Source organism: Aythya ferina (assembly GCF_964211825.1).
Source record: "Aythya ferina genome assembly, chromosome: 7".
In the NCBI taxonomy this organism is placed as follows: domain Eukaryota; kingdom Metazoa; phylum Chordata; class Aves; order Anseriformes; family Anatidae; genus Aythya; species Aythya ferina.
This window is the reverse complement of record NC_140302.1, coordinates 4,034,192-4,058,149: the sequence shown is the minus strand read 5'-3', so window position 1 is coordinate 4,058,149 and position 23,958 is coordinate 4,034,192. Positions and strand designations below refer to the sequence as shown.

General features: G+C 35.3%; 1 protein-coding gene across 6 annotated transcripts in view; it reads left to right on the top strand.

Moving 5' to 3' along the window:
* CTNNA3 (catenin alpha 3) overlaps window positions 1-23,958 on the top strand; it is a 468,549-nt gene that overhangs the window by 316,275 nt on the left and 128,316 nt on the right. For all 6 annotated transcript variants that reach the window (XM_084526473.1, XM_084526472.1, XM_084526474.1 and 3 more), the window contains one exon: window positions 11,840-11,996. In XM_084526473.1, the coding sequence (XP_084382599.1) occupies window positions 11,840-11,996 (157 nt within the window). The remainder of the gene's footprint in view (window positions 1-11,839; window positions 11,997-23,958) is intronic.

Below are 23,958 nucleotides of genomic sequence, written 5' to 3'. Positions count from 1 at the left end.
AATCTCAGTTTAGGTTATCTGTGTTTTTATATAGTAAGCATCTGTTTAGAAGCTAGTTTTTAGGAGGTATGTAGGATTGTCTTATGATTGTTATCACCTTGCTCTATCCTCGAGCTTCCTTTCACTTGGGTAATCTGTTATTGTTCCTTTAATTTATTGAGACTGGCTTTGATTTAATGAAGTGTGTAGAGAGTATTTAAGAGAATACTCTTTTAGAGAGTATGCTTTATCCTGTGCTGGATGAGGACATACGTATGTACTGCAGTACAAGTAATGAGAATAAATGCTGTTCTCAGCTAACTTGTGCTTAGGAGTGCAAGAAGATACTTGAAAACTATTAGTTCAACTCCTGGCAATAGGCCTAAGCAGTAGAGCAGGAGGAATAACAATTTTCTGGTAATGTTTACCTGAGCTGTGGGATTTAGAGCACAGAAGTGCCATGTCTGGGACACATGACAAAGTAATGGTAGGTGATAATGACATTAGAACAACCAAAAGATACTAAAATAGGAAAGAGAGAAGCTTTCTGTAATTGGCCAGCAACAAGTGACTACCCCAGTTTAGGTCAAGAAGCAGTGGTGAAGCAACGACTTTCAGATGTGTTCTCTTTTAATTGTTACTTGAGGAAATTTCAGGTAAAGTTTGATTTATGCCATGAATGTTAATTAGAGTTAGGTAGAAAGGCTGAACTACATGGAGCCTAAGAAATGGGCTAAAGCTTTTTAGCTTTAGCTAAAAAGAAGAAGAGAATCCTGGTGAAGCATGCGCTTTTTCGTTTTTAATTTTCATTCTACAGGAAAAGAGAATTAAAAAAAATTCCCTTTATTTTTGTGATCACTTGTCTGTTTCTTACACCATATTGAAATTATCCCATTGTCTAAATTATATGTGTTTCTGTTTTTTTTTTTTTTTTTTTTTTATACTCAGTATTTTGTGGCTTCTTTGTGGTTTTTGAAGTTCTAATTACATTTTGTTCTGAAAATCAAAATATTAGTATTGTTCGGGTATTTCAAAGTTGTTTTTTGTTTTGTTTTGTTTTTTAAATATACATTATATTATTTCTTCATCAAAATGGATAAAGATTCTTGTCAAGTTTGGTTATTCTAAAGTCAAGTAAAAAAGTGCAAAGAATACGATTCAAAAAAGAACATGAGGCTGATCTTAAAGAAGAGCATTGCATTGCACTGTTTGGATGAATTCTTGTGCCTGTTAGGTTTGAGGTGGGTCGACCTCTACAACACAATGCCAGAATGATGAATGTCCCCTTTTTCAATCATATTGGAATTGTCTTACAAAGACTCCGATGGCTACAGATTTGGAGCCTATCACAAGTTTATACAATGGAGCATTTCTTGGTAGATGCTCCTAATTGAATGAATCTTGGCCTTTGGGGCAGTTCCAGATGGAATCAAGAAAGCTAATAACATGCCTGGATTTCGCCAGGTTTTAGCAACCTCACTTAGTCCATTGGTCTGTTACTTTTAGATGATTCCCAGACAAAAAAATCTGCTCTGTCATGATTATGGGAGGATTTTCCTTACCTGTTAAAAAAAAATAAATAAATTTAATCTTACAAGTATTGGTCTTAATTGTCTTATGGAATATAGGTATTGTTACATGTTGTGAAAGCTTCATTTAATCTAAGTGGGATTAAGTCTTCTTGTAATTGGATATTGAGCACAATTTACTTTGGAAACTGTAAAGGATGCTGTAACCTGAAATAGTCAATTTAGGAATAGCTGCCTTCCTGTAGAATGTTAACTGATTGAACCTGGAACTGTACACTTCCTGACTGGAAACCTTAGTTAATCTCTGTGGTTTGTGTTATTCAGGTAGTTGGACTAGATGATGCGAGGATTCTGTGTAGCTTTAGTCTCAGTGTAGCATCAGTCTCAGTGTCAGAGCAAGCTCTGTACTGTTAGCTGAAGATGCCTGCCTGTGCTGTAATTTTTACTTTTAGTGAAGGTTTCAGGGCTTTATTTCCACACATATCTGGAGTCCATCTGGATTTCTCAATTCACCTATTTAATAAAGTTGACTACGTTCTATAAGAGTTTTGGTTGTTCTCCCAAGCAGTTTACCTGTTTTTTATGTTTTTCAGGATAAAAATTTTATGGTTTTTATGGTACTGAAACAGCTTTTTATATAGTCACATCACTTTTTTTTTTGGCGGAGTCAGTCCCCTGGTAAATCAACTGAAACAAAAAACAAATAAGAAGAAAAATACTTGATTGTACCCAATCAGAAACAGGGTTTGACTTTCAGATAGCTTATCATTTCAAGCTTGAACAGAAAAAAATTATACATTACTTGTGCAGTATCTGAGTCTTGATGGACCCATTTTGTAATCAAAAATATTTAGTTACTGTGATGAATGGAAACGGGGTCAATGTGACCTAAGAATTACTGAGGTGAAATACTGAGCTCCTAGCTGACAAGATCAAACATGAGAGGGAATGAACACAGTAAAGTCTCAACTTAGACAAACGTGTTAACTTTAAGAGAGTGTTGGAGAAGCTGATGTAGGACTTCTGTGTATTACACCACTGAAAGTTACTTTACCTTTGATGTCCAAATAAAGAACAATGAAATTACTACTTAAATGCAGCTATGGAGCATCCATCACATGACCAGATTTATGGGTGGTTTTGGCTTAACAAATGCAAAGTCTGTTTAAATGGGTACTAGTACTTGGTTGAGCTTTGTTCCATCTTCATATCTCATTTCTGGGACTCTTTGGGCAGCAGACACTGATACAGTTGTACAGCTATTGTTCTCAATGCTTTATTGCTAGCACATGTTGTAGATCAGTTGTTGAGGTGCACAGAAGAGAGCAGTACTAATATTTGCCCATTGTGCAGAAGTCTGTGTGCTGCAAAGCCTAGCTCCCCAAGGATTCCTGCTCATGTTCCACACAAGCAGTGGGGAGAGCACCTGAATTAGAATCTTTCTGAAAGCTGTAGGTGTCCAGCCATCACACTGTGGTCGAGCGGTCAGTTCTGAGAGCAGAGCAATAAAGGCAGGACAGATCTGCTCTTGCTGTGTTACCTGAGTAAAGAAGTGGGTAAAGATATAAAAACGAGTACTTCTCGTGTAGTTTGTCTAGCTGCTGCAGACTTCTAATAGAAATCAGTAACTTTTTTTTTTTGTTGCTTTTTCTCCCCTCTAATGTTTTTTGTTTTGAGGAGAGTGAAGAGAAATTCATTTCTAGAAGACATCAGAGCATATTTTGCACAGCCCTGGAAAAGGTACTGCTCCATTTTATGGAGAAATCTTTTCTAGGAGCAGTGCCTGTGTATCTTGAAGTGAGTAAGTGAAGAACAAATGGGATATCAAGAGAATATGATACGTTCTCTTCAGCATTCTTGGCCACCTCAGTTAGACTGAGGATGAGGTCTATTTATGTTGTAAAGACTTGTTGGATTTCCCTCTGATCAGATACATTAGAGTTACTACTAAAATATGTGTCTAATTGCATATTAAAATTCTGGTATAAGTTAATGTTTTCCTAGTGTTAAAAGCAGTTTTCCTCAATTGTTTTGAAATGAGGTAGGTGTGAGCTTTAACTGTTGCAGAAATCAAATCTAAAGCTATTGTAATGGGGGAAAATAATAATGGTACTTAATAAAAGCTTAAACTTAAGGACTTTAGTTAGACATCATAAATAAAATATGTTGGACAATAGTTAACCTTGTTTTTTAATTCATTGAACTAAAATATCCAGAAAGTTGTGCATCAGAATCAAACTCCAGAAACCCAAACATCCTCAGAAGATTTGAGTCAGCTCTGGGTTAAACAGCATTATTTTGTATCAAGTGCAGCTCTCTATTCTGAACATAACTTTCAGTGAGCGTTGTGGTTTAATATAGGCTATTTTCTGATTTTATTTTGGTATGTAACTAACTTGAGGGGTAAATGAAACCTTAAATGCTTTCTGTGCTGCTTTCAGTTCTTGGCAATCTGACACCACAAAGACTTGTGTGTCAAGAAGGAGAACGGTTTGTAAAAACCTGGTATTATTTAAAAGTCTGTTTTTTTTTTTTTGTTGTTTTTTTTTTTCTCTGGTAGTACATATCATTCTCATAAATTCAAGATCATTTATTTGCGTAAATGGATAATGTAGTTACAGGTAGAAGATAACTGTGCTAAGTCTTGGTTTTCATGTTTTCTGCATAAGGTCTATCTATAGGTATATCCAGGCTGGGTGTGGCTTGGGGCAGCCTGCTCTAGTGGTTGGCAACCCTGCCCAGAGCAGGGGGGTTGAAACTAGACTATATTTAAGGTTCTTTTCAATCCAGGCTGTTATATGATTCTATAAATATAAAACTAGAAAACTCAGTTAAATGATTTTGAGGATGCAGTGTGCTCAGTAATGAGTGACTTCTAGATTGTCTTTATTATCTTATGTCATATCTTTTTTCCTTCCTATTCTGTATGTATTATTTTTTACCTTCATATTCACTCTTTATGTTATATCTTGCGTTCTTCTGCTATACACATTTAGCATTTTTTCATCCTTTCTTTTTCAATTTGTGGCACTATGTTCAATTCACAAGATATTATTAAAAACCTTTTTTGAAGTGAGAAATAGTAATTTTCTTGCTATTTTTTTATTTAGCACAGATCTCCAAGTGCTTGTTAGGTATTATTTTCGTGAGTCTGCTATGAAGTTGACTGCATGTGATAAATACGGAAGTGTTAATTTTGGTATGGTATATGTATTTTGTATTGCATGTTTTTGTAAGAGAGGCTGAACAAAACGTAGTAAGACAACCTATGGATTGCTGTCACTTATGCATTATAGGCCAAATTGGGATTGCGTTCTCCCTGAAAGCATCTGCAGGCTGGGACTGCAGGCAGCTGAGGTACTGAAGGCAGGGATCTGTGACATAAGCATGGAGTGAGAAACTAGAGAAGGGAGCAAAGAGCTTGCCTCTAAGTAGAGAAATGAGCTCTTGACCAGGGTTTTGTGTTGCTGAAAAGATAACTTTCACAGGGACTGTGAAGAGTGTGGAGCAATTTGTACAGTTGAGGAAGCCACTAAGAGTTTTTGGACTAGAAGACTAGGCTGTGAAGATGCAGTGGTAAGTGATGGTATTAGGTTTCAAGTGTTTTTTAATTAAATTGTCTACCGAGATGATCTGAGGTTTTGTTTTTTATTGAAGAAGCTATGGAGAACTAAAACCTTGTTTGAGCTTACTGTGTAAGAGCAGAAGGAAGTTCGCTTTCCTTTGGCAAAAATTGGAAATGTTTGGTATCATTTGGTTCGTTTCTTCATGAGAAAAGTGTGTGTCAGTTCTAACTGAAGAGTTTGCTAGAGTCAGAAACCCCTTTATGGAGGATTTAATGTTTATTGCAGAAGTGGCACAGAGTACAAAATCTGAAGTATGCGTTAATTTTTAAGTGCTCACTTAATATCTGAAATCTTTGTTCATTTTCAAGATTGTACAGTCAGTACTTGGAGTACTTACTGGCTAAAAGCTAAGCCTGTCCCTTGTCCCAGAGATACACCTCCTTCCTCATTTTACTACCATGCTTTGAACCCTGCGGTGATCTTTTCTATTTTATACTGCTCCAGATCTGCTTTGGGTATTGATATCATTCTTTTTTATGGCCTTATCTAACCTCATTGTGACCTCTTTGCTTCTTATCCTACTGTCCCCCTGGTTCTTCTCTTGAAGACATTCCTATCAGATGTGGTGATACATCCCACTGGCCATCAGTCCCACTTTTTTTTTCACAGAAAGAGCTGGTCCCTTTCTGCTGTGATGGTAAGAGCTGCTTGTGAAGGACCAGCGTCATTTAACAGGATCTTTAGGGAATTTAGTTTCTAAAATCTATCTGTACTCAGTATGTGGAAGGTAGAGACTAATAACTTGGACTGTTTTTACAGGTTACCTGCAGACAGCAGAAAAGAGGTTTTAGTTTCAACAGGTCTCTCTGAATGCCAGTGCTTTTCCAGAAAGAGCTGTCAGATGTTGGCTGTTCTTTGGCATGGTATTCTTTACGAGGTTCAAACATGTTTTCTCTTCTCTTTTTTCTTAGGAATGGCCAAAACGATGAATTTGAGGTCTATAAGTAACTGAAAATTGTTTCTCAGAACTGGAAATATTTCACTAAGCTTAAGGAAAATAAGCCTTTAAGGAACACATAAAGATAGCATAGTCTACATTCTCTTTCTTCGACCAATACAGGATCAACTCTTCCATGGACTAGAGGGTTAAAGTATTCCTGATGAGAGTTTAGCTACCCTCATCTTAAAAACATTGGGTGATGGAGAGTTCACAGTCTACCCAGATGGTCTGGGTTTGTGCATAACTGTCCTTTCAGTTAGGTGTTGTATTTAAACAATAAAACTTCTCCCTCACGTCCAGTGCTTCCTGTCCTGTTTGTGGTGACAGATATTTTTGTTTTATTTCTCGCACTGAGCAGCTATTTGAAAATTGTCCTATCTCATTTTTATACTACAGTTTATACATGGTACCAGTATATTTACTAGTCCTTGTTATCCCAGCCCTTCCTGTAACAAATTTATGACAGATGGGTTTCCTATTAATAAGCTGGGCAAAATGGCAAAGGTAACGTTCTCATCACTAATGTATGAATATATATGTATATATTACAGTACTTTTGCGAAGTTTTTTTCTGGCCTTTTCTAGAACCCAAGTGCAATTTGAACTATTTATTCCCTTTCTAGATGGGAGATGAAAACCTGAAATATACTCTGCTGTGCATGTTGGCTTTGTTCTTCTGTTCTGCTCTTCTTTCTCTGCTTTTTCATACTCCATTTATTTCTGTTTGCTGACACTATCCTGTTTTTACATTGCATGTTTTCTGTGTATAATTTTAGAATAGTTATAGGCACCATATATATTAAGAATGATGCTTGATTTTAATATATTCTTCTTCTGAATTTTTACTCAGCTTCTTCTTTTTCTCATGACATGTTGTGTTCTGGCTAGGGAAAACAATGCTTAGAGTAGGATGAATTTCCTAAGGGTAAATGCTTTTTAATGGCTTGTACCTTTGAAACAACAGACAATGAGTCTCAACTGAAAGACAAAGGAAACTGTTTTCTACTAATTCTTACTGTTAGCAATTCCTAAAATGGTTAAACTGTTAAAATTTCTTTTTTTAAAAAAGTGTGAAAGTAAGTTGTTATTTGATTGAACGTTCTATCTTTCATACAGAAAGAATGTTACAGGTAACATAGTTGCTCAACTGAAGTGGCGTGGGCATTGAACTGAAGCTTGTTAGGGTTGCTTTTGTTCTACAGAAGATTATATGAGGAGCTGCAGGATATGACGTGTACTGTCACAGAAATGGTATTCCTCAAGTGTTACATGTTTTAAAAACAGGGTCTGAGTAGCAGTCTTGAGTCACTGTTTCCCCCCTCATTTTCCTTCCTGATTTTCATGTGTGGGAATTAAAATCAGGCATTGAGAAGAAGGCCTTAGGCCTTTGTTTTGCTCTGAGGAGAAGAGCCATTAGGCTGAAAGCTCTGTCTACTGATGAAGGAGATAAAATACAGGGAGAGGGTATCAGTGCAGGCCCTTTCCTACTTGAATTTGTCTATTCCATTGTGTATGTATAGGATTTTTTATTATTAAGTCACTTGTGATAGCCACAGTCTACAGTTCCTTACAGATCGGAAATCAGGTCATTGTAGCAAATAATTTCCTTTTTATCGTGTTGCTGAAGCACCTTTAATTGAATAGAAATCATAAGCAGCAGACTCCATCAGCACAGGTGCTGAGAGGTATGGTAACAACATAACTGCTTCAGCTCACCTTATGTTGTTAAAAAACTTGGTACGGTTGCATCTTTTGTGTTTTAAGCATTTATTTTAATAAAGGAAGTGATTCAAAGTTCTGGTCAAACTCTGTCAGTTGAGGCTAGCTTTAGCATAATGTGCTACTGCCTACTTTGAAGCATTTACTTAAAGTGCATTTTTAGTGCCAAGGGTAGTAATATTACAGAGGAAAATGATGAACGCTTACCTTTATAAAAATGAACCCTAATAACCTCTTAAATTCTCAGCTTTAGCTATTTGAAAAAGAAATTCTGCTTGCAGAGCTTTCAGTAGAAGCAACGTATGCTAATGGAGACTGAAGCCTTCAGCTGTTCGAGCAGTCGTTTGTTGACTTACGTCAGAAGCCAGAAGCAATTGGCTATCAAAGCATAAGTAAATGTCTGCAGGGAGACACCTTACATTTCCAAAGAAGTGATGCTGCAAATGAATAGTGCATGTGGGAATGTGAGCGGAGAGGTGTTATTATGGTAGGTTGCCTATGCCTAGGAGATAGGCACCTTTGCTGGTGTCTTTGAATAGGCCTTTCAAGGTCCCTGGTGACTCACTTGAAATGTATGCATTCTGATGAGGTATAAATGATCAACCTTTTCAACTGTGTCAGCATTGCTGTGCTATTGTTATTTTTCAAACGTTAGAAATAAAATGATGCATGATTTTAGCAGTGCTCCAAACTGAGCTCTGCATTCATTTTGGGAGAGCTTCTCATTTCCCTGGAATTTACTGTGTTTCTTCATTGTATTTTATTGGAGTAGAGAAATTTATTTACAAACTCAAATACATGTTACCTTCTACACATTCAATATTTTAACACAATGTATTTCCAGACAATTACATTAAAATAATATAGTTCAGTGGGGAACTGGATCTTTTTCACATGAGACATAAATGATGTGCCTACTTTTAGGGATGGAATCATGCCATCAAGGCAAGGAATCATGCCATCAAGGCAAATCTGCTGCCAGATGACACAGTTGTTAAATGCTGTTGCTGCAGGTTTTGCAGATCTGGAGTATGGATGAAATACAGTTGTGTAATACGTGGTGAAGGGGCTATATTGAAGAGATGTCTGAAAAGTAGGGGAAGAATTATATATTTAGCATAATCCATGTTATTGTTGGAGAAAGAGTAGGTAGTTCTAAGTCCTTAGTTGGACCTGGCTGGAGAAGTGCTTTGTCAGCTGCTTGTCATATCTGTAATCTTAAAAGGCAGTGGCTTTGTTTTAAGGAGATTGTATGAAATCAGACTTTTTTAATGAGTTTTTAGACTTAATGTGTATGGTATGACTTGTGAGCTGTATTTTTTCTTCTGTTATTTCATGGGTAAACAACTACGACCATAGCTGGTGATTGTGGATTTTGAGGTGCTTTTGATTCTTTTTAGGAGTATTCCATAATGTCTGAGGTGCATATTTTAGCGTGTGTTGTTTTTTATCAGAGATTTTTGAAACAGGGTTTGCAGCTTTAGAAAGAAGACTGATCAGACCCAGGATTTTCAGACACTAATTGCTCAACTATGGAACAATCTTCTCCTATAGCATATACTTTCTGCATTTAATCATAATTAACTTGACACTTCGGTTCTTTCCTAAAATTTTTAATTCATGGGTAACAAAATAGCACGTTCTTTAAAGGCTACCTACATGGTGCTTTGGTGTTTATATGAAGGCAAAATTCATAGTCAAAGATGCTAAAAGTCTAAGTAATTTAGGTATCAATCTGCAAAATGGAGAGGATGACAAATACAGCTTTATTTACTTTGTAGTTTTGAGCATAAATTTGCATACCTTTTTATCAAATTAAGAAGGTTCTTCTGTGTACTTCACCGCTAGTTGGTAGCAATTCTAAGTGGTGGGGATTGTCATTACGTTTAGAAGACAATTGAACAATTTTTAAATGAAACAGTGCTTAAATATATTTTGTTATTATTTATAATCAAATAACATCTTTATGATATTGTTACAGTTTTATGAAAACAAATAGTAAATAATTTCAGTGTGTTGATAGAATGTTGTCTGTTGGTGCTATTTTATTCAACAGATGACATTAATATTACAGTCTTCCTTAGTTCAGCAATTAGTGTACTTGATGCTTTAGTCCAAAACAAATAATGGTTCTTATGTGTTAGAGAACTGAAGGTAAATGGAGAGCTTTTTGCCAGGTAAAAATGGAATTACTGTATGGTTGGTTTCGGGTTTGCTGTGGTGGTGATTTTTTGTACGTGTTTTGTCGCATTTTTTATTTTTATTTTTATTTATTTTCTATTATTTTTTATCTTCCTGTAATTTGATTTTCATGATGCATGTGGAGTAGTCTATTCCTTTAATTTTTACACCGGCTCTTTGTCTGCAGTCTCTCTCCTTTACTAGACTCTTTTTTTAAATCTTTTTTTTTTTTTTTTTTTTAGATTTATGATGATGATATTGGTGTTGCCTTGAATGGGAGAGACTTCTTTCTAGAAGTATAGTTCCCCTAAATGGGTATGGTTTTGCCCTTAAAAAATAAGTACTTGAAATGTGGAGCAAAATGCTTGCGTCGTGATTTTTCAACAATTGCTTCTGTTTATACATTTAGAATTGATGATTTCTCTGACAGTATTTTACTTTTTGTGACCAGATGGCTTGGTGGACTCGCTTATATTGACTGATGAAGTGTAAATACTTTTTTTGCTGCTGCCTGCCCAGTTGGTTCCAATTCTAAATTTATGATTTTCCTATAGTGAATTTTATTTTCCTACTGGAGAGTAGGATGCTTGTTTGTCCTTGTATTTTTGATCACTTACGCATTTGCTGAAGAAATCTCTTCTTCATTGTAATTACATGCCTTTCTCCTTTTCCAGCTACCTGGTAAAGTAACAAGTCTATTCTTCCTTTCCAGAATTGTTAGTAAAAGACTTAGTCCCAGCAGTTTTATTGTGAAAGCCTGTCTCTCTATGTTTCTTCATTATGACAACATGAATGTTATTAGCAAGTTTGTAATTACTTAAATTTCACCAGGTTGGTCAAGTCCATGTGATATGTAAAAATACTACTCACATACAATGATTATGATCCAGAGCAGGGTCAAGAGGATTGATGATAGCGTAAAGAAACATCAGTTGTATTTAAGATGAGGAATTTCCTAGTTCTTATTCTTCTGTAATGACTCTATTACAGTGGCATGATATTAAAGCTGTTTCTTAAACGTATAGTATCGGCACTGGGGATTAGTGTGGTATCTTGTTTTGATTCTTCATATTTTTTGCTTTATATGGTGTTTTAAACTCTCCATTTGCTAAATAAAGACTATAGTTTGATGTATGTAATGTTTATGGATGTAACATCAATAAAAAGCCATATTAGAAAAAGCCCTCTAGCTAATTAACATATTGAAGTGATATCTAAAGAATTAATCACTTTATGATCTAATATTTCTATATTATATTAGTCTCTATTAGGAGAGATGGAGTCTGTCCTCTGCATGTGAGCATAGTTACTGCTTCTAGGCCTAACTGATACAGAAAAAACAGTCTGCTGTGTTTATAAAGATTTTGGATGTGTTATGTCCCTGACATCAATTAGGCAGCTGTTGTCCTTGCAAAATCAGCTGCTTTTACATGGTAAAGGCTGTTATCTCATTCAGTGAAGATAATGCCATAATAGATTCCATAATATCTGCTGTTAAGAATTGTAAGTTTGAAACTGAAGTGATTATATGCAGTACCTATAAGTATGTCCCTTACGTAAGTAAAGACTTCATTGTACTTGTATATTGCAAACTGGAATAGCATGAATTGTCTAACTAAAAATAAAACATTGAAATTCTTGTTACCCAGTCCACTTAGAATCACGCTCCTTCTCACTTCATGAAGATAAAAAGGAAATTGACCTAAGCAACATCTGGCTGATATTCCTGTTGTGAACAGAAAAGCTAAACAATTTTTTGTTTAGAAAACCTAAGTGCTCCTCTGCAGCAGTAAGTTATGAATAAAAAAATATTTCAGAAGAAAATATTTAGTTGTTATTTTGTTTGTTTATATGTTTTGCTACAGGTTATTAATGCTGCTTTAGCTCTTTCTGCCAGACCAAAAAGTCACGTTGTGAAAAACAACATGGAGATGTATAGGAGTACATGGGAGAATCATATCCATGTTCTTACTGAAGCTGTGGATGATATAACAAGTATTGATGATTTTCTGGCTGTATCAGGTATGTTGATTTTCAGAATCTGATTATTCTTTTACGTACTTTGAAAAGTAACTCTCCTGTGTAAAGTTTCCAACAGGCAACAAATAGAAGATTAGATCTTGTAAGGTTTTGTGAAACTGTATGTAAAAAGTGGCCCAGCGTGGTAGGTATTTTTAGTCTGCACAGCGTAGAACTCGGTAGAGATGATTTGAACAAACTGTAGAGGTATGAAGCAGAACTGCTATATTGTAAGGGTTACGTTTATCCAGCCTCACAGGTTGATCCGCCTCTAACTTTTAAAATGCTCTGTGCATCTGTGAGAAGTCTTCTGTAGGAAGGAAGCATATAACAGTGTGCATAAACAGAGAGGAGAAGATTTCTCTGGCTGTTGTCCCTGCTACGTATCATTATTCAAAACAGTGCAGTTAAATGTTTAGTAGATCCAAAGACATAAAAGCTGTTGTAATTTACCATAATACCACCAACAGAAATTTTCTAGGGACACTTGATAACTTGATTAATGAATTTTGAATTTAAGGGAGAAAAGAATGGGGTGCTAAATCACATAGATGTGATCTGGATAACATTGATAGATGCTTGAGCTTTTCCTTGAGCTGAGCAGGTACCAAATTTCCAAACATCCAGTGTTGTACTAGATGTGCATATACATTTCTGAATGCAAATACAATCTGGTTCTACAGTAATTCTCGTGATAGACATGGAAATAAGAAATCACATGGGCTACTTTTTCAAGTTGATGTATTTTAAAACACCTCATAAACAGAACAGATGCACTGTAGCATTTCCAGAGACTTTAAAGCCATACATATTTTTCAAGAGGAATGTAACTATAAATTCCTTCACTGAAGGAGCCTTTAATATTAGTAAACTATATCTTGAAGCAAAGATTGTCTTCAGCATTGAAATGGGAGAACAGCTGTTCTACTTCCTGCACTTGAAAGACCAAAATTCCACACTTCCGACTTGCCTTAGTGTATAACATGGAAAAGAATGAAAAGTTTATGTTATCTTCAATAAATGTGGTATAAATTTTGTTTCCTTATGGCTAGTGTGACAACTGTTTGCTTGTTCTTCTCTGGGAAACTCCCTAGAGTTTAATTCCTTTTGTTGGGATTATGTGCTTTATGTAGCAGTGTAGAACACGAATAGTTCTGTAGGTGTCAGTAGTTTGAAACCGTGGTAAGTGAATTCAGAGCTGAGTGCATTCTGAAGTTATTTGTTGTTAATTAAAAATGAAGGTGTACTCCTGTCAAAAACACAGGATATTTGTTTCTCTAAAGATGACTTGTATATTTTCAAATACAACATCTTTACTGGGGTAGCTGGAAACAGCTGGACTGAAGTCCCCATAACTGAGTGGGATATGAATACTACAGTGCAAAAACCATAAGCAGAGATGACTGCTCAGGTCTGGATACAGTTTGTTAGTTTTGCCTCAGAGCAGCAGACTTGTCTTTGCTTTACGTTAGTCCATTGGAATACCTAACCAAGTGATTCGGATCCGAATGTAGAAGAATTTACTGCAAAATTGTGTGAATGGATTATTTGTGGAGCTACTGTCCTTACATGCATCTCAGCATCTCAGTACAGAAAAACATAACCTGAGATTGTTTTCAACTGTAATTTAACCTTTAGTAGAAGCCAATTATAAACAATCCTGTTTTGTATAGGGTCCAGGAGGTTGCAAATCTGAAATTTTTGCAAGTAACGCTAGAGCCATTAGTAAAGCAAAGAAACAGGTCAATTCTCTAAATTGCTAATCTATTAATTATGTAAATCTCCTTACTCTACTATGAAATACCCTGAGTTTCAAATTTTTTCTTTAAAATTTTTTTTTCTTTAAAACTCATTGAACTAAATGTTTGACGACAAAACTGGGATTCATTTAAATAGCATATTTCAGATATTTTGCAAAAATTAATTGGCCTTAAGAATAAAATTAGAAACTACATTAATGCATGGAAAAAAATCTTTCATTGGGTGGCTACTCATTTCAGGGTTAACTCATCAATTTTTGGTCTGTTCTCTGTTACTTGAGTACAACTGAATGATTTAGTGTTTGACAGTAAATAAAAGCAGAAACTGTAACTGAAGTAGCAGTGATGTGTAGGCCTACGTATTAAGAGGTCCTAAGAACTAAACATTCATAGAGTTATTCTAGAGAGGACATGTAGAACATTTTCTGAAAGCTTTGGCAGGGCGTTTCTGCACGTCGTAATTCATGTCCATCTTCAAGTGTCATATTTTCTCTTACATGATCTGCTGAGCAGATGCTTCCTTGTGGTAGTATAATTTATTTCCTTTGGGAAGATTTTTTTTTCAGCTCATGTACATAGAGCTAATTATTAAGACTAATTAGAAGGAATGGTGCAAGCTACTCCCGGTACAATCATAAGTGTATTAGCACTGATACTGTGCTCTGAGAGTAAAACATGTTGCTCTATCTAAATAGAAAAGTTAAATGAAAGTAAAGTAAAGGATGTTACCTAACTTTGGGAAATTACTTGGTCATTAGGAAAGATAACAAAGGTTGAGTGTTTTGTTTCATGTAAGAGGAGTGAATACAAGAATAGAGTTATGATGGACATGTTTTTTCTACAGAAGAATTATTTTCTAAGTTAAATGCCCACATGGATGTATTGGGGGAAAAATGTCCTTTAAATATTAGTTCAAAATTAATAGTGTGCTGATATACTGTATCAGATATAGGCAGTTGGTTTTAATGGCTGAATTTGCAGGTGTAGCTGCATCTTCCAGGATGGCAATGGAAGCGGTTAGTCTACGTCCAAAAATACCATACACTTTTTTTCTAAATATTGTGAACACACCTCTTGTAATTTTGGTAGTTGAGGATTCTAAATCATTAAACAGAATTGTCTAGTTAAAAATTTATTTTATATTGTATCTCTGGTTGCTTGATAGGTCAGATTTTTGTACCAAATACACAATGTACTTCCCAAACTTGGTAAGAATTGGGAATTTCTATTTTGTCGTTTAGTTTATGTATCTCCTTTTCACACAGTGTCACCCGAGGCTTGGATTACAACTCATTGTATAAAATGATGATATGTTTTTTTGGGTTACTGATGATTCGGAAGGTAAATTGAATACTTAGAGGTGTGTTTCCGTTGTGGACACTTCGAAGGTACAATATAACTCTCATTGAAGACACTGCAAAATCTTTCTGCAGAGCTCAGAAGCAACTGGATTAGTTCCTATGTTTCTTTATTCCAGGTTGTTATTTTTCTGTCTTAAAAGTAAGCTGAATATGGAAAAATACATTTGAGAGGATTGGTAGGAATTGCAAATGGTAGGTCCCTGCAAAAAGACCTTGTTACTCTTCACAAACCAGCTATGGGGTTGCTGAAACAAAGCATATGTACAGAGAAACTGTCTCCTAATGTGATACATGCATGTCCTTTTCTGGTGTAGCACAGGGGGAAAAGGAAGTATTCTGTGGCAAATCAGAAAACCTGAAGGGAATTGTGGAATTGTGACCATATGAAAATGGGGGGGGGGGGGGGGAAGTGCTAATAACTGCCATCTGTTTTAAGTACTAATTAATTTCCTCTTCTGATTCACCTATCCTCATGTATTTTTTCCTTTTGTTTCAATTCTGTTTTATTCTTTTATTTGGATATTATATTTGGTTTAAAGGAAAATAATGCTACAGAAGACAGGTAAAGTTAGGTCTTTATATTTGAGGAAGAGGTCTGACTGCAAATAGCCAATTTAAATGAAGGTCTTTTCTTTTTAAATGAAAGCAAAAGCTAACGAGATGTGTAAAAAATGTCATTGTGATTATAAAACATGATAAATGATGAGATCATTTGTTCATAGATCTTTTACGCTATACCTACCAAGAACAGAGAATCAGTATCAGCCTATCAGTTTTGGATAGTTAATTAAAATAAGGAAAAATGTGGGTATTAATCTTTATGATCACTGACATTAAGTTTAAAAAAATACTGTCATCCATTTATCATGACGATGTGGGGTTTTTATACTCCTATAATGGAACCAAAACGTGTTATTGCATCCAATGCACGAATTTCCAGGAAACCAGTTATGGTATGCTCGTAATTTTGTTTATACTTGTAAATTTTAAGTTTTATCCTCAACTCTGGTGTCTCAAACTGAATATTCAGTGAGTATTGATATTTCCTGATGTAGTTAGGATGAAAGTGTAGTTTGGATTTTCATTTTCTAACGTTAATCCTTTATTCCAAATTATGTGAATAAACTTCAGATGTAGATGGGGAAAAAAAAAAAAAGAAAAAAAAAGTCAGTATTTCCTTTTTATATGTATGTTTTCCTTTCCTGATTATAATGTGGAATTACAATCACTGGAAAATACTGTAATTAAGTATTTTAACATTATTAAGTGTTAGATAACCAGTAAGAGAAGAATTAGATCTTATAGTCCAAGAGTTAACTTCACTTCTACAACGATCATAGGTAAGAAAAGCATCAAATGTGTTTTAATATATATTAAAATCATTAGGATCTGTGTTCTTCCTCGTTGTTTTCTTGAAGAGCTTGCATTACAGACCCTCATGCTGCTTTTCTGTCCTTCTCTGTGTGCATCCTTTCCACAAAACTATGATAATTTTGTCTCATGAACCTTCTTTCTCCAGCCTCTCATGCTTTCCATCTCAGAATTTTGGACTGTCGTATTTGGAATACAGCTACGCTAGCCACATTTTTTAAAAATCCTTTTATATTAGCTCCTCTATTGCCAAATTTGAGGTTTCTAATTTTCATAAACACAAGTCTCTTTTCATTTTAGTTTATCTTGTTTTTCATCCTTCATCTGTGATTAAATGTTCTTCTTGATGCACTGCATGTGAATGACATAGTCTCTCTCCTGTTGTATACTGGGTGTAATGTCTGTTGTCTGCCTTTTCAAGTACTTCCTTAAAAGACAATTTGTCTAAAGTGCATTTGACTTCTGCAATCTAACCCAAACTTTAGGCTAAGTTGATTATTTTAAGCGAAATGCAATCCAGAGGTCTGGTATTGAGTCGTTAGACTTTGAAATGGTTTTGTCTGATGCCCATTTTGCTGTTACTTTGCTAGAAATTTTTTACTTGATGGTTACCTAGTGGAATGATAGTGAGTGGAATTACTTGCATGTTTGCCTCAACTAAGGGTTTGTGTAACCTACCTATGCAGTCAGTGTACGCTGCTAAACTGGTAGTGGTAAACATGGACACCTGCAGGTCCATCTGCAGTAGAAAACTGACAATGGAATTGTCATATCCAGATTGTAAACAGAAAATACTGTAATGTATAAAGGAGTTACCAGCAATTCAACTCCTTTTAGAAATTAAACTGGTCTGTCTTAGATAGATACAGACTTCTGAGACTGCTAAACAAGTTCTGTGATTGGACTAAAGATCATTCAGGCTGACTTGAGTAGCCAAATGGGAGTAATTTTTTAAGTGAAGAATTGGCACAAATCAGTTACTGCTGTCAAGAGGGAGAAGAAGCAATGAGTCATAGTTCGTTTTCCTATTACACTTTTGTGCCAGTGTGATGTATGAACTTTCAGAGGAGATCCAGGGAAACGGTGCATGGCTGTCCCTTCAGATGAAACTGAGAAGAGCACATTCCATATTTGGAGTGTGCAAGAAGTTCTCTAAAAATCTGAGTTCGTGTAGGATAGAAATTTGTTTTCAGTATTTTAATCCTTCTCTAGGAATGTAAGAATGTGTTAAGCTTCTTCAAACATGATATAAATCAGTAAGGCATTGTAGTCTTAAAACAGAAATTCCTTTTAATGCAAACCTGTGCCATCTGAAAATTCATTTAATTCCTGGAAAGAAGAGAAAGGTAGGACGTTATCATAAAGCATTTGGAGAAAGCAGTTGTTGTGGATACAAGTGGTTTTAGACCCAAACAAAAACAAGAGCTAAAGGAATGCATTTTTGCTGACATAGTGGAATTTTTCTTAGGTTTCAGTCAATCTTCCTTAACAATACCAACTTCCTTAAGCAATACCAACTCTGCTCTGTTCATCTGCAGAGCCAGACACTTCATCACTGTACACCATCAGTTTGTTCAGGCATGATAAGCGGTGCAGGTAGCTGGGTTCATGATCAAGTATGCTTCGTTAAACTTAAGAGTATGAGAACTTAAACCATGCTCAGACCTGTAGGCTATTTTCATTGCTGCTGCTTTCTTTTTCAGTGATCTGAATTTTCTTCAAAAATTTCTATTTCTTAGTCACTTTAAAACTCATTTACATTTGTCACACCGCTCACTGACACAGCAGTGTCTTCTCATACTTTAATAGGTACATCCAGCTTGGAGAATATTTATGAAACTTCAGGAGCTTTGGAATGTTACAATCATCTAGGTTGGAAGAGATCTTTAAGATCACCTAGTCCAACCTCTGACCTAACGCTAACCAGTCTTCCACTAAACCATATCACTGAGCTCTACATCTAAATGTCTTTTCAAGACCTCCGGGGATGGTGACTCAGCCACTTCCCTGGGCAGCCCATTCCAATGCCTACATGAGGTGAAGGAAATAGGTGGATGCTGGGTAGGCTGTTTTTGTTTTCACAGTAGTCTTTTTCCTCCAGTGGCCATAGATAATGCCAAGTTGGAGTTTCCTGACACCCCAGGGGAATGTAGCTCTTCCCAGTGGTGTTGGGAAGATCCACTGTGCTCTGAAAGTAACTAGCAGTGGTTCAGAAGAAACTAGTGAGCTATGGACTGCCAAAACAATGATGTACCTCTTTACAGGTATGTTTACCATACAAGCTGAGAACTCAAGTTGATTCAGACAAATACTTTTCACTAGTTAGTAGACTTTCTCCCTGTCCACTCCCAGCACAGTTACTCTTATTTATGTTGCTGTATTTGGTCTATTCATTTTTTCATACTGTAAATGACTGTGGTAGGATTTCCCAATTTTAAATTATTGTTTCTTCCTTTCTTCTTCAAAACCCTCTAAAGTCTTACTTTGTTTTCAAAAGTGGGCTGATTATTTATGTTACGCTTTATTTCTCTGTGTACTTAAAAATACGATCACTTAAGAGAAAAAAATATACCATTTTTGTGTTTGGTGTAGTTCCACATGACAGATCTTCTGAAATATCACAATGACTACAGATGAGGTATAACCTTAAAGTTCTGCTCTACCACATAATCCTTTTTCCCTTAGTTAAATCACATTTAATAACGATGCTTCCATACCCATACTCTGACTTGGTTTTATGTGCTTTTAGTCTTTCTAACTTGTTGTCACATGCTTCCTCTGGAGTACGTAATCCTTCAGTACTGGACCCTACAGTGTGTCAGTAACTGTGGTTGAATGAGTTCATGGTTCCCTAGTTGCTTGGTTCGTCCAAACGTATGCTTATATTACATAAACATAAAACTAGGGTTTGGATTCTTCAAACCATGTAGTTGACGCTACTCAATAGTATCTGGTCCTTTCTGCTAGGTGTCCTGATCTTTCTAGCATATTAGAATATTTTGGGGGGAATAAAAATGCTCTATAGATCTATATTCTGCATAAAGTTGAATTGACAATAAATTTATTGTAACGATTGGGAAGAGACCATCCTGTATATCCGTTTCAGATGCAGAACAATGGGGAATACAGTACAGAAATTTAATTTCAAACTTGGTAGTTTATACATGATCCAAATCTCTTTTCATTGCTCTTAATTATTAATGTACAACAAGGCTCAGGCAGTACAACACTAAAGCAATTACTCATCTGCTCTAAGAATAAATTATGTACTTGACCATGCCCTTCTATCAGTTTCATCACTTAAAGAAGAATGGAATTCATCTGAGGCAGAGAACCAAGAATAGATTCATGTAAATGTATTTTTGTGAAAGTTTTTAGAGTTATATAAAAGATGACAAAGTTGAAAATAACACTAAGATACGGCATCAGCTTGAAAAGAGATATTTTAATTAACAGATAATTTCCTAGATACAGAAAAAATGTGATGATAACTGCTCTTAAAAGTGAAAATCTATTCAATTGCTTAGTTCTTTTTCTATGTGTAGATTTTTCATATGTAATTTTGCAGCTGTGTACTCATGGGTAGAAAGTGGGGGAGCCCAGTGCCTTTTTAAAATCTAAAGCACTATTGAAATAGTCAAAAAAAAAAAAGAAAAAAAAGTGCATATATGTGTGTGTGTGTGTATAGCTGTGTGTATCTATATCTGTGGTCCTGTATGTGTGTACCTATACACACACGCACACATATACATACATACATATATATATATATGCATACATATATATATATATACATATACATATATATATATACACATATACATACATAGATGTATATATATATATATACACTTGAGCTCTGTGAATTACTGTATGTCTTTTCCTAAGCTGATTGTGAGGAGGTTTATAACTAGCCAAAAAACTGACCTTTACTTCTGACTGAAGAGGAACTTCATACAAGAGGAAGTTCAGCTGAAATGGGAACTTCATTTATAATTGTTTGCTTAAAGCTATTTTCTAAACTGGAACACTTGAAAGTTACAGGAGCCTAACATTATTTGATAAAGAAAATATGGCAATTTAGCATTATAAAGTTCTTGAGACATTGAAAGATTTTAAGGATTTCAGTAGATTTCATAGATACAACTTGATGGAAAGCAAAAACTTTGTGTTATGTAAGTAACAACATATGTCAAAATATTTTGACCATATAGCGATGTTTGAGGATTTTCCTCAGAAAAAGCAGGCGTCTTTCTAAGAATCTAGTCGCCTGTTTTCACTGAAACACATGTGATATTGGATCTTCTGATGTCTCTTCCCTGTCTGGGGTATCAAATTGATAAGATGGAAGCCCAGGGTGGAGGCAACCAGAAAAAAACAACAGATCTTTTTTTTCTGCGTTGCTGTGTTATTTATATAATATTATTAAGTTATTTCTGCGTGTCTTTGTTACTCTGTTTTACTGAAACAGAATTGTTGAAAACTTTATGAAGAGGTCCCTTGCAGAAATCTGGATTCTTAGACTCCTCTTTGACCGAGTTTCAGTAGTTATCCAATTTCTGTTGGGTATTCTTATGTTTGCCTTTTTTTTTTTTAAGTACTGTTTTAATTTTTCATACCCTTCAGAAGATCTGAGGAAGATGGACTTTTTGAGTCTCGATTCTAACTCTGCATTTGATGTGCGTGTTCCTTATAGGCTTTATGTTAATTTCTGTTGTACAGTTGTGAAAGAACTGTACAGAACTGTGACCCTTTTACTCCCTTGTACTCATCAATACAACTGATCTCACTAAGTTGTTAATTTTTTGGTTTACCCTTAAGAGAGGTTAATTTATGGACTTTTTTCATTGTTCTTTCTGAATCGCAATCAAACCATTGTTTCTTATGAATCATAACCCATATTCTTAACAAAAGCAATTCTTAAAGAAGTGAATTTTTGTGAGAAAATGTAATGGACTTTTTTTTTTTTTTTTTTTTTTTTTTCTATCTGTAGATGAATTCATATCCTAAACTTAGTTTTATCTCTCTTTTCTTCTGTACTCAGTGAACAGGGTATGTCAATTTGTATTCTGGATGATTCAGTCCTTCTCTCTGGAATACAGAAACAGCCCATTGAGAGTAGACTTCACAAACTCTTGTGAATTAGCCAATTGATCTTCCAGTCTGATGTGTTCCTGTTGGTAGCTAGGTTTTTAATAATTTTTCAAATTTAATTTCCAAATCTGTAACAGATCCCCAGCATTATTCCATCTCATCCATAAAAGCAGATCTTTTCTATAGTTCTCCACAGTTGCTTTGAATCAGATGTATTTTTTTAAATCATGCTGCAATTTTTATTTTTAGTGAATCTTTCTCACATCCTTAACATGCAATTACATAACGCTATATTGCCAGTTTTTGTAGTATATTTTGAACATGACATGTTATTCCTTCTGCTCTGTAGTACTGTGCTGTTGAATCAGTGGTCATCTTTATGCGGTGTCACATTGTGTATGAAGACGTTCTCAAGAAATATTTTTCTTTATGCTGCCTCATCTTTTAATTTCTTCATGCACATTTACCCAGAACTGCGTTGGAGTCTACCCAGTGCTGCATTTTATTTTCCCTCTGTGGCCTCAAAACAAGCTGTAACAATTTTTACTTGCCATGATGGTCTGAGGATGGAAATACAGGTTAAGATGTGAAGGGGGGTCTTATATCTTTCTGTTACAAGTGAAGGGAAGAACCCCCCCCCCCCTTTTTTTTTAGTATAAAACCCATTTTTCTCATTTGAAACAAAAGCAGCTAACTTCACGGTAAAAATAGCATGGGATTTTTCTCATTTGAAACAAAAGCAGCTAACTTCACGGTAAAAATAGCATGGGATTTAACTCAGGTTAATTGATGCCATCTTGAGAAAGAAAGATGCTGAACATCAGAAGTAATTAGCATAATTTACCCTGCCCTGCTCTGTTCATTGTGTCTGCTTACCAGAGGTCATGGTTCTTTTAGGATCTATGTGATGACTCACACTGATTATCACCGCTTGTAAGTAAAATCATTTTCCAGACTAAAATGGCAGTTTCCAGTTTAAGGCACTCTTCCGGTGATGGATTGAACAGTGATGGGAAAGGAAGTTTTAAAACTCTGTGCTGGGGTCTTGTAGTCCTTGAACCCTGCAGCAACTTGGATGGTTTCTTCATTGTTGTGCACCTATGTCTATATTTAAGTAATTGCACAATTGCAGGAATTCTTAAATAACAGTTCCACAGAAAAGTTGATCATGCAGTAGAGAAATACTATATGGCAAAGACGTTAGTTAATCTTAGGGAAGACAGTTGACCAGTTCACAATGTTTACTTCTTGCATGTAGACATTTGCAAGTTATTGACTTAAGCTTATGTCTGTTTGGGGTCACTTTAACACAGTGGTTTTCTGTTATATAATAACTAATAGCATTTTCCTCTGGTTAATTGCCAGAATGTTTGAATGGTATAAAGAACTACGTGCTACATTTGTTTGAATTTGGTGACATTGTGGATAGCACACAACTGGAAGCAGAATGGAGATTAGATATGATGGGTTTTGTAGCTCTCCGTATATTGCTAGCTCTTGCCAAAATAGAGATTGTAGTTCTCACAGCATCATTTGTCTTTCACAGCACTAAATCAGTTTCTGGAAACAGACGGTGTTTTTGTGCTGTGTGTCATTACTAGGGAGTGCATCATACATGTTAAGTCTAATGTTATCTTCATCCATTTCAAACTCTTTGATGTGTGCAACTAGATAGTGCAGTGGTGACATTAGGTTGTTGAATTGCGGGAGTCAGTGACATACTTGTTCATGATGCAAAATTCTCTCTTCTCTGCTTTGATCTTACAGGATTTTTGCATGTTAAAAATTGATACTACAGGTATAAGTGTAGACACAACAAGAGCTCTTTTTAGAGATGCCACTCATACTTACTGTAAATACATAGAGGCAGATGGTAAAATGTTCAGAAATGCTCAAACTGTCTATGAATTTTAGTGGGAGAGAATCCCTACGCTGTCTAGGAATGTTTTGAATAATAATAGTCCAACTGTGTAAAATCCTGTTCATTCTACATAATTTTTCTCTTATTCCACTGGAGGTCTTAGATATCCTGGGAAACTTTATTTAATGTCAATTACTGAAACTCAGAAAGAAATAATCTAGAATTTCCCATTCAGTTTTGTAGTGTCTTAAAATTCAGAAACCACTTTATATGCGATTTCATGTGAGTTTATTTCTAAATCTTAGTACATTTTCACTTAAACTTTTCCCTTTCCTTGCCATGCCTGTAATTTCTTTCCTTTGAATTCTAGTTGTGAAAACTTACAGAATCTCCTTCCTCCCAATACTCTTATTCTAAACAACAACAACAACAAAAAAAAAAAAAGTGAAAAAAATCTGCAACATTACAGTATGTTGTGGGTAAGGCTGTAAAACTTCAATGCTTTCTCTGCTAAGTTA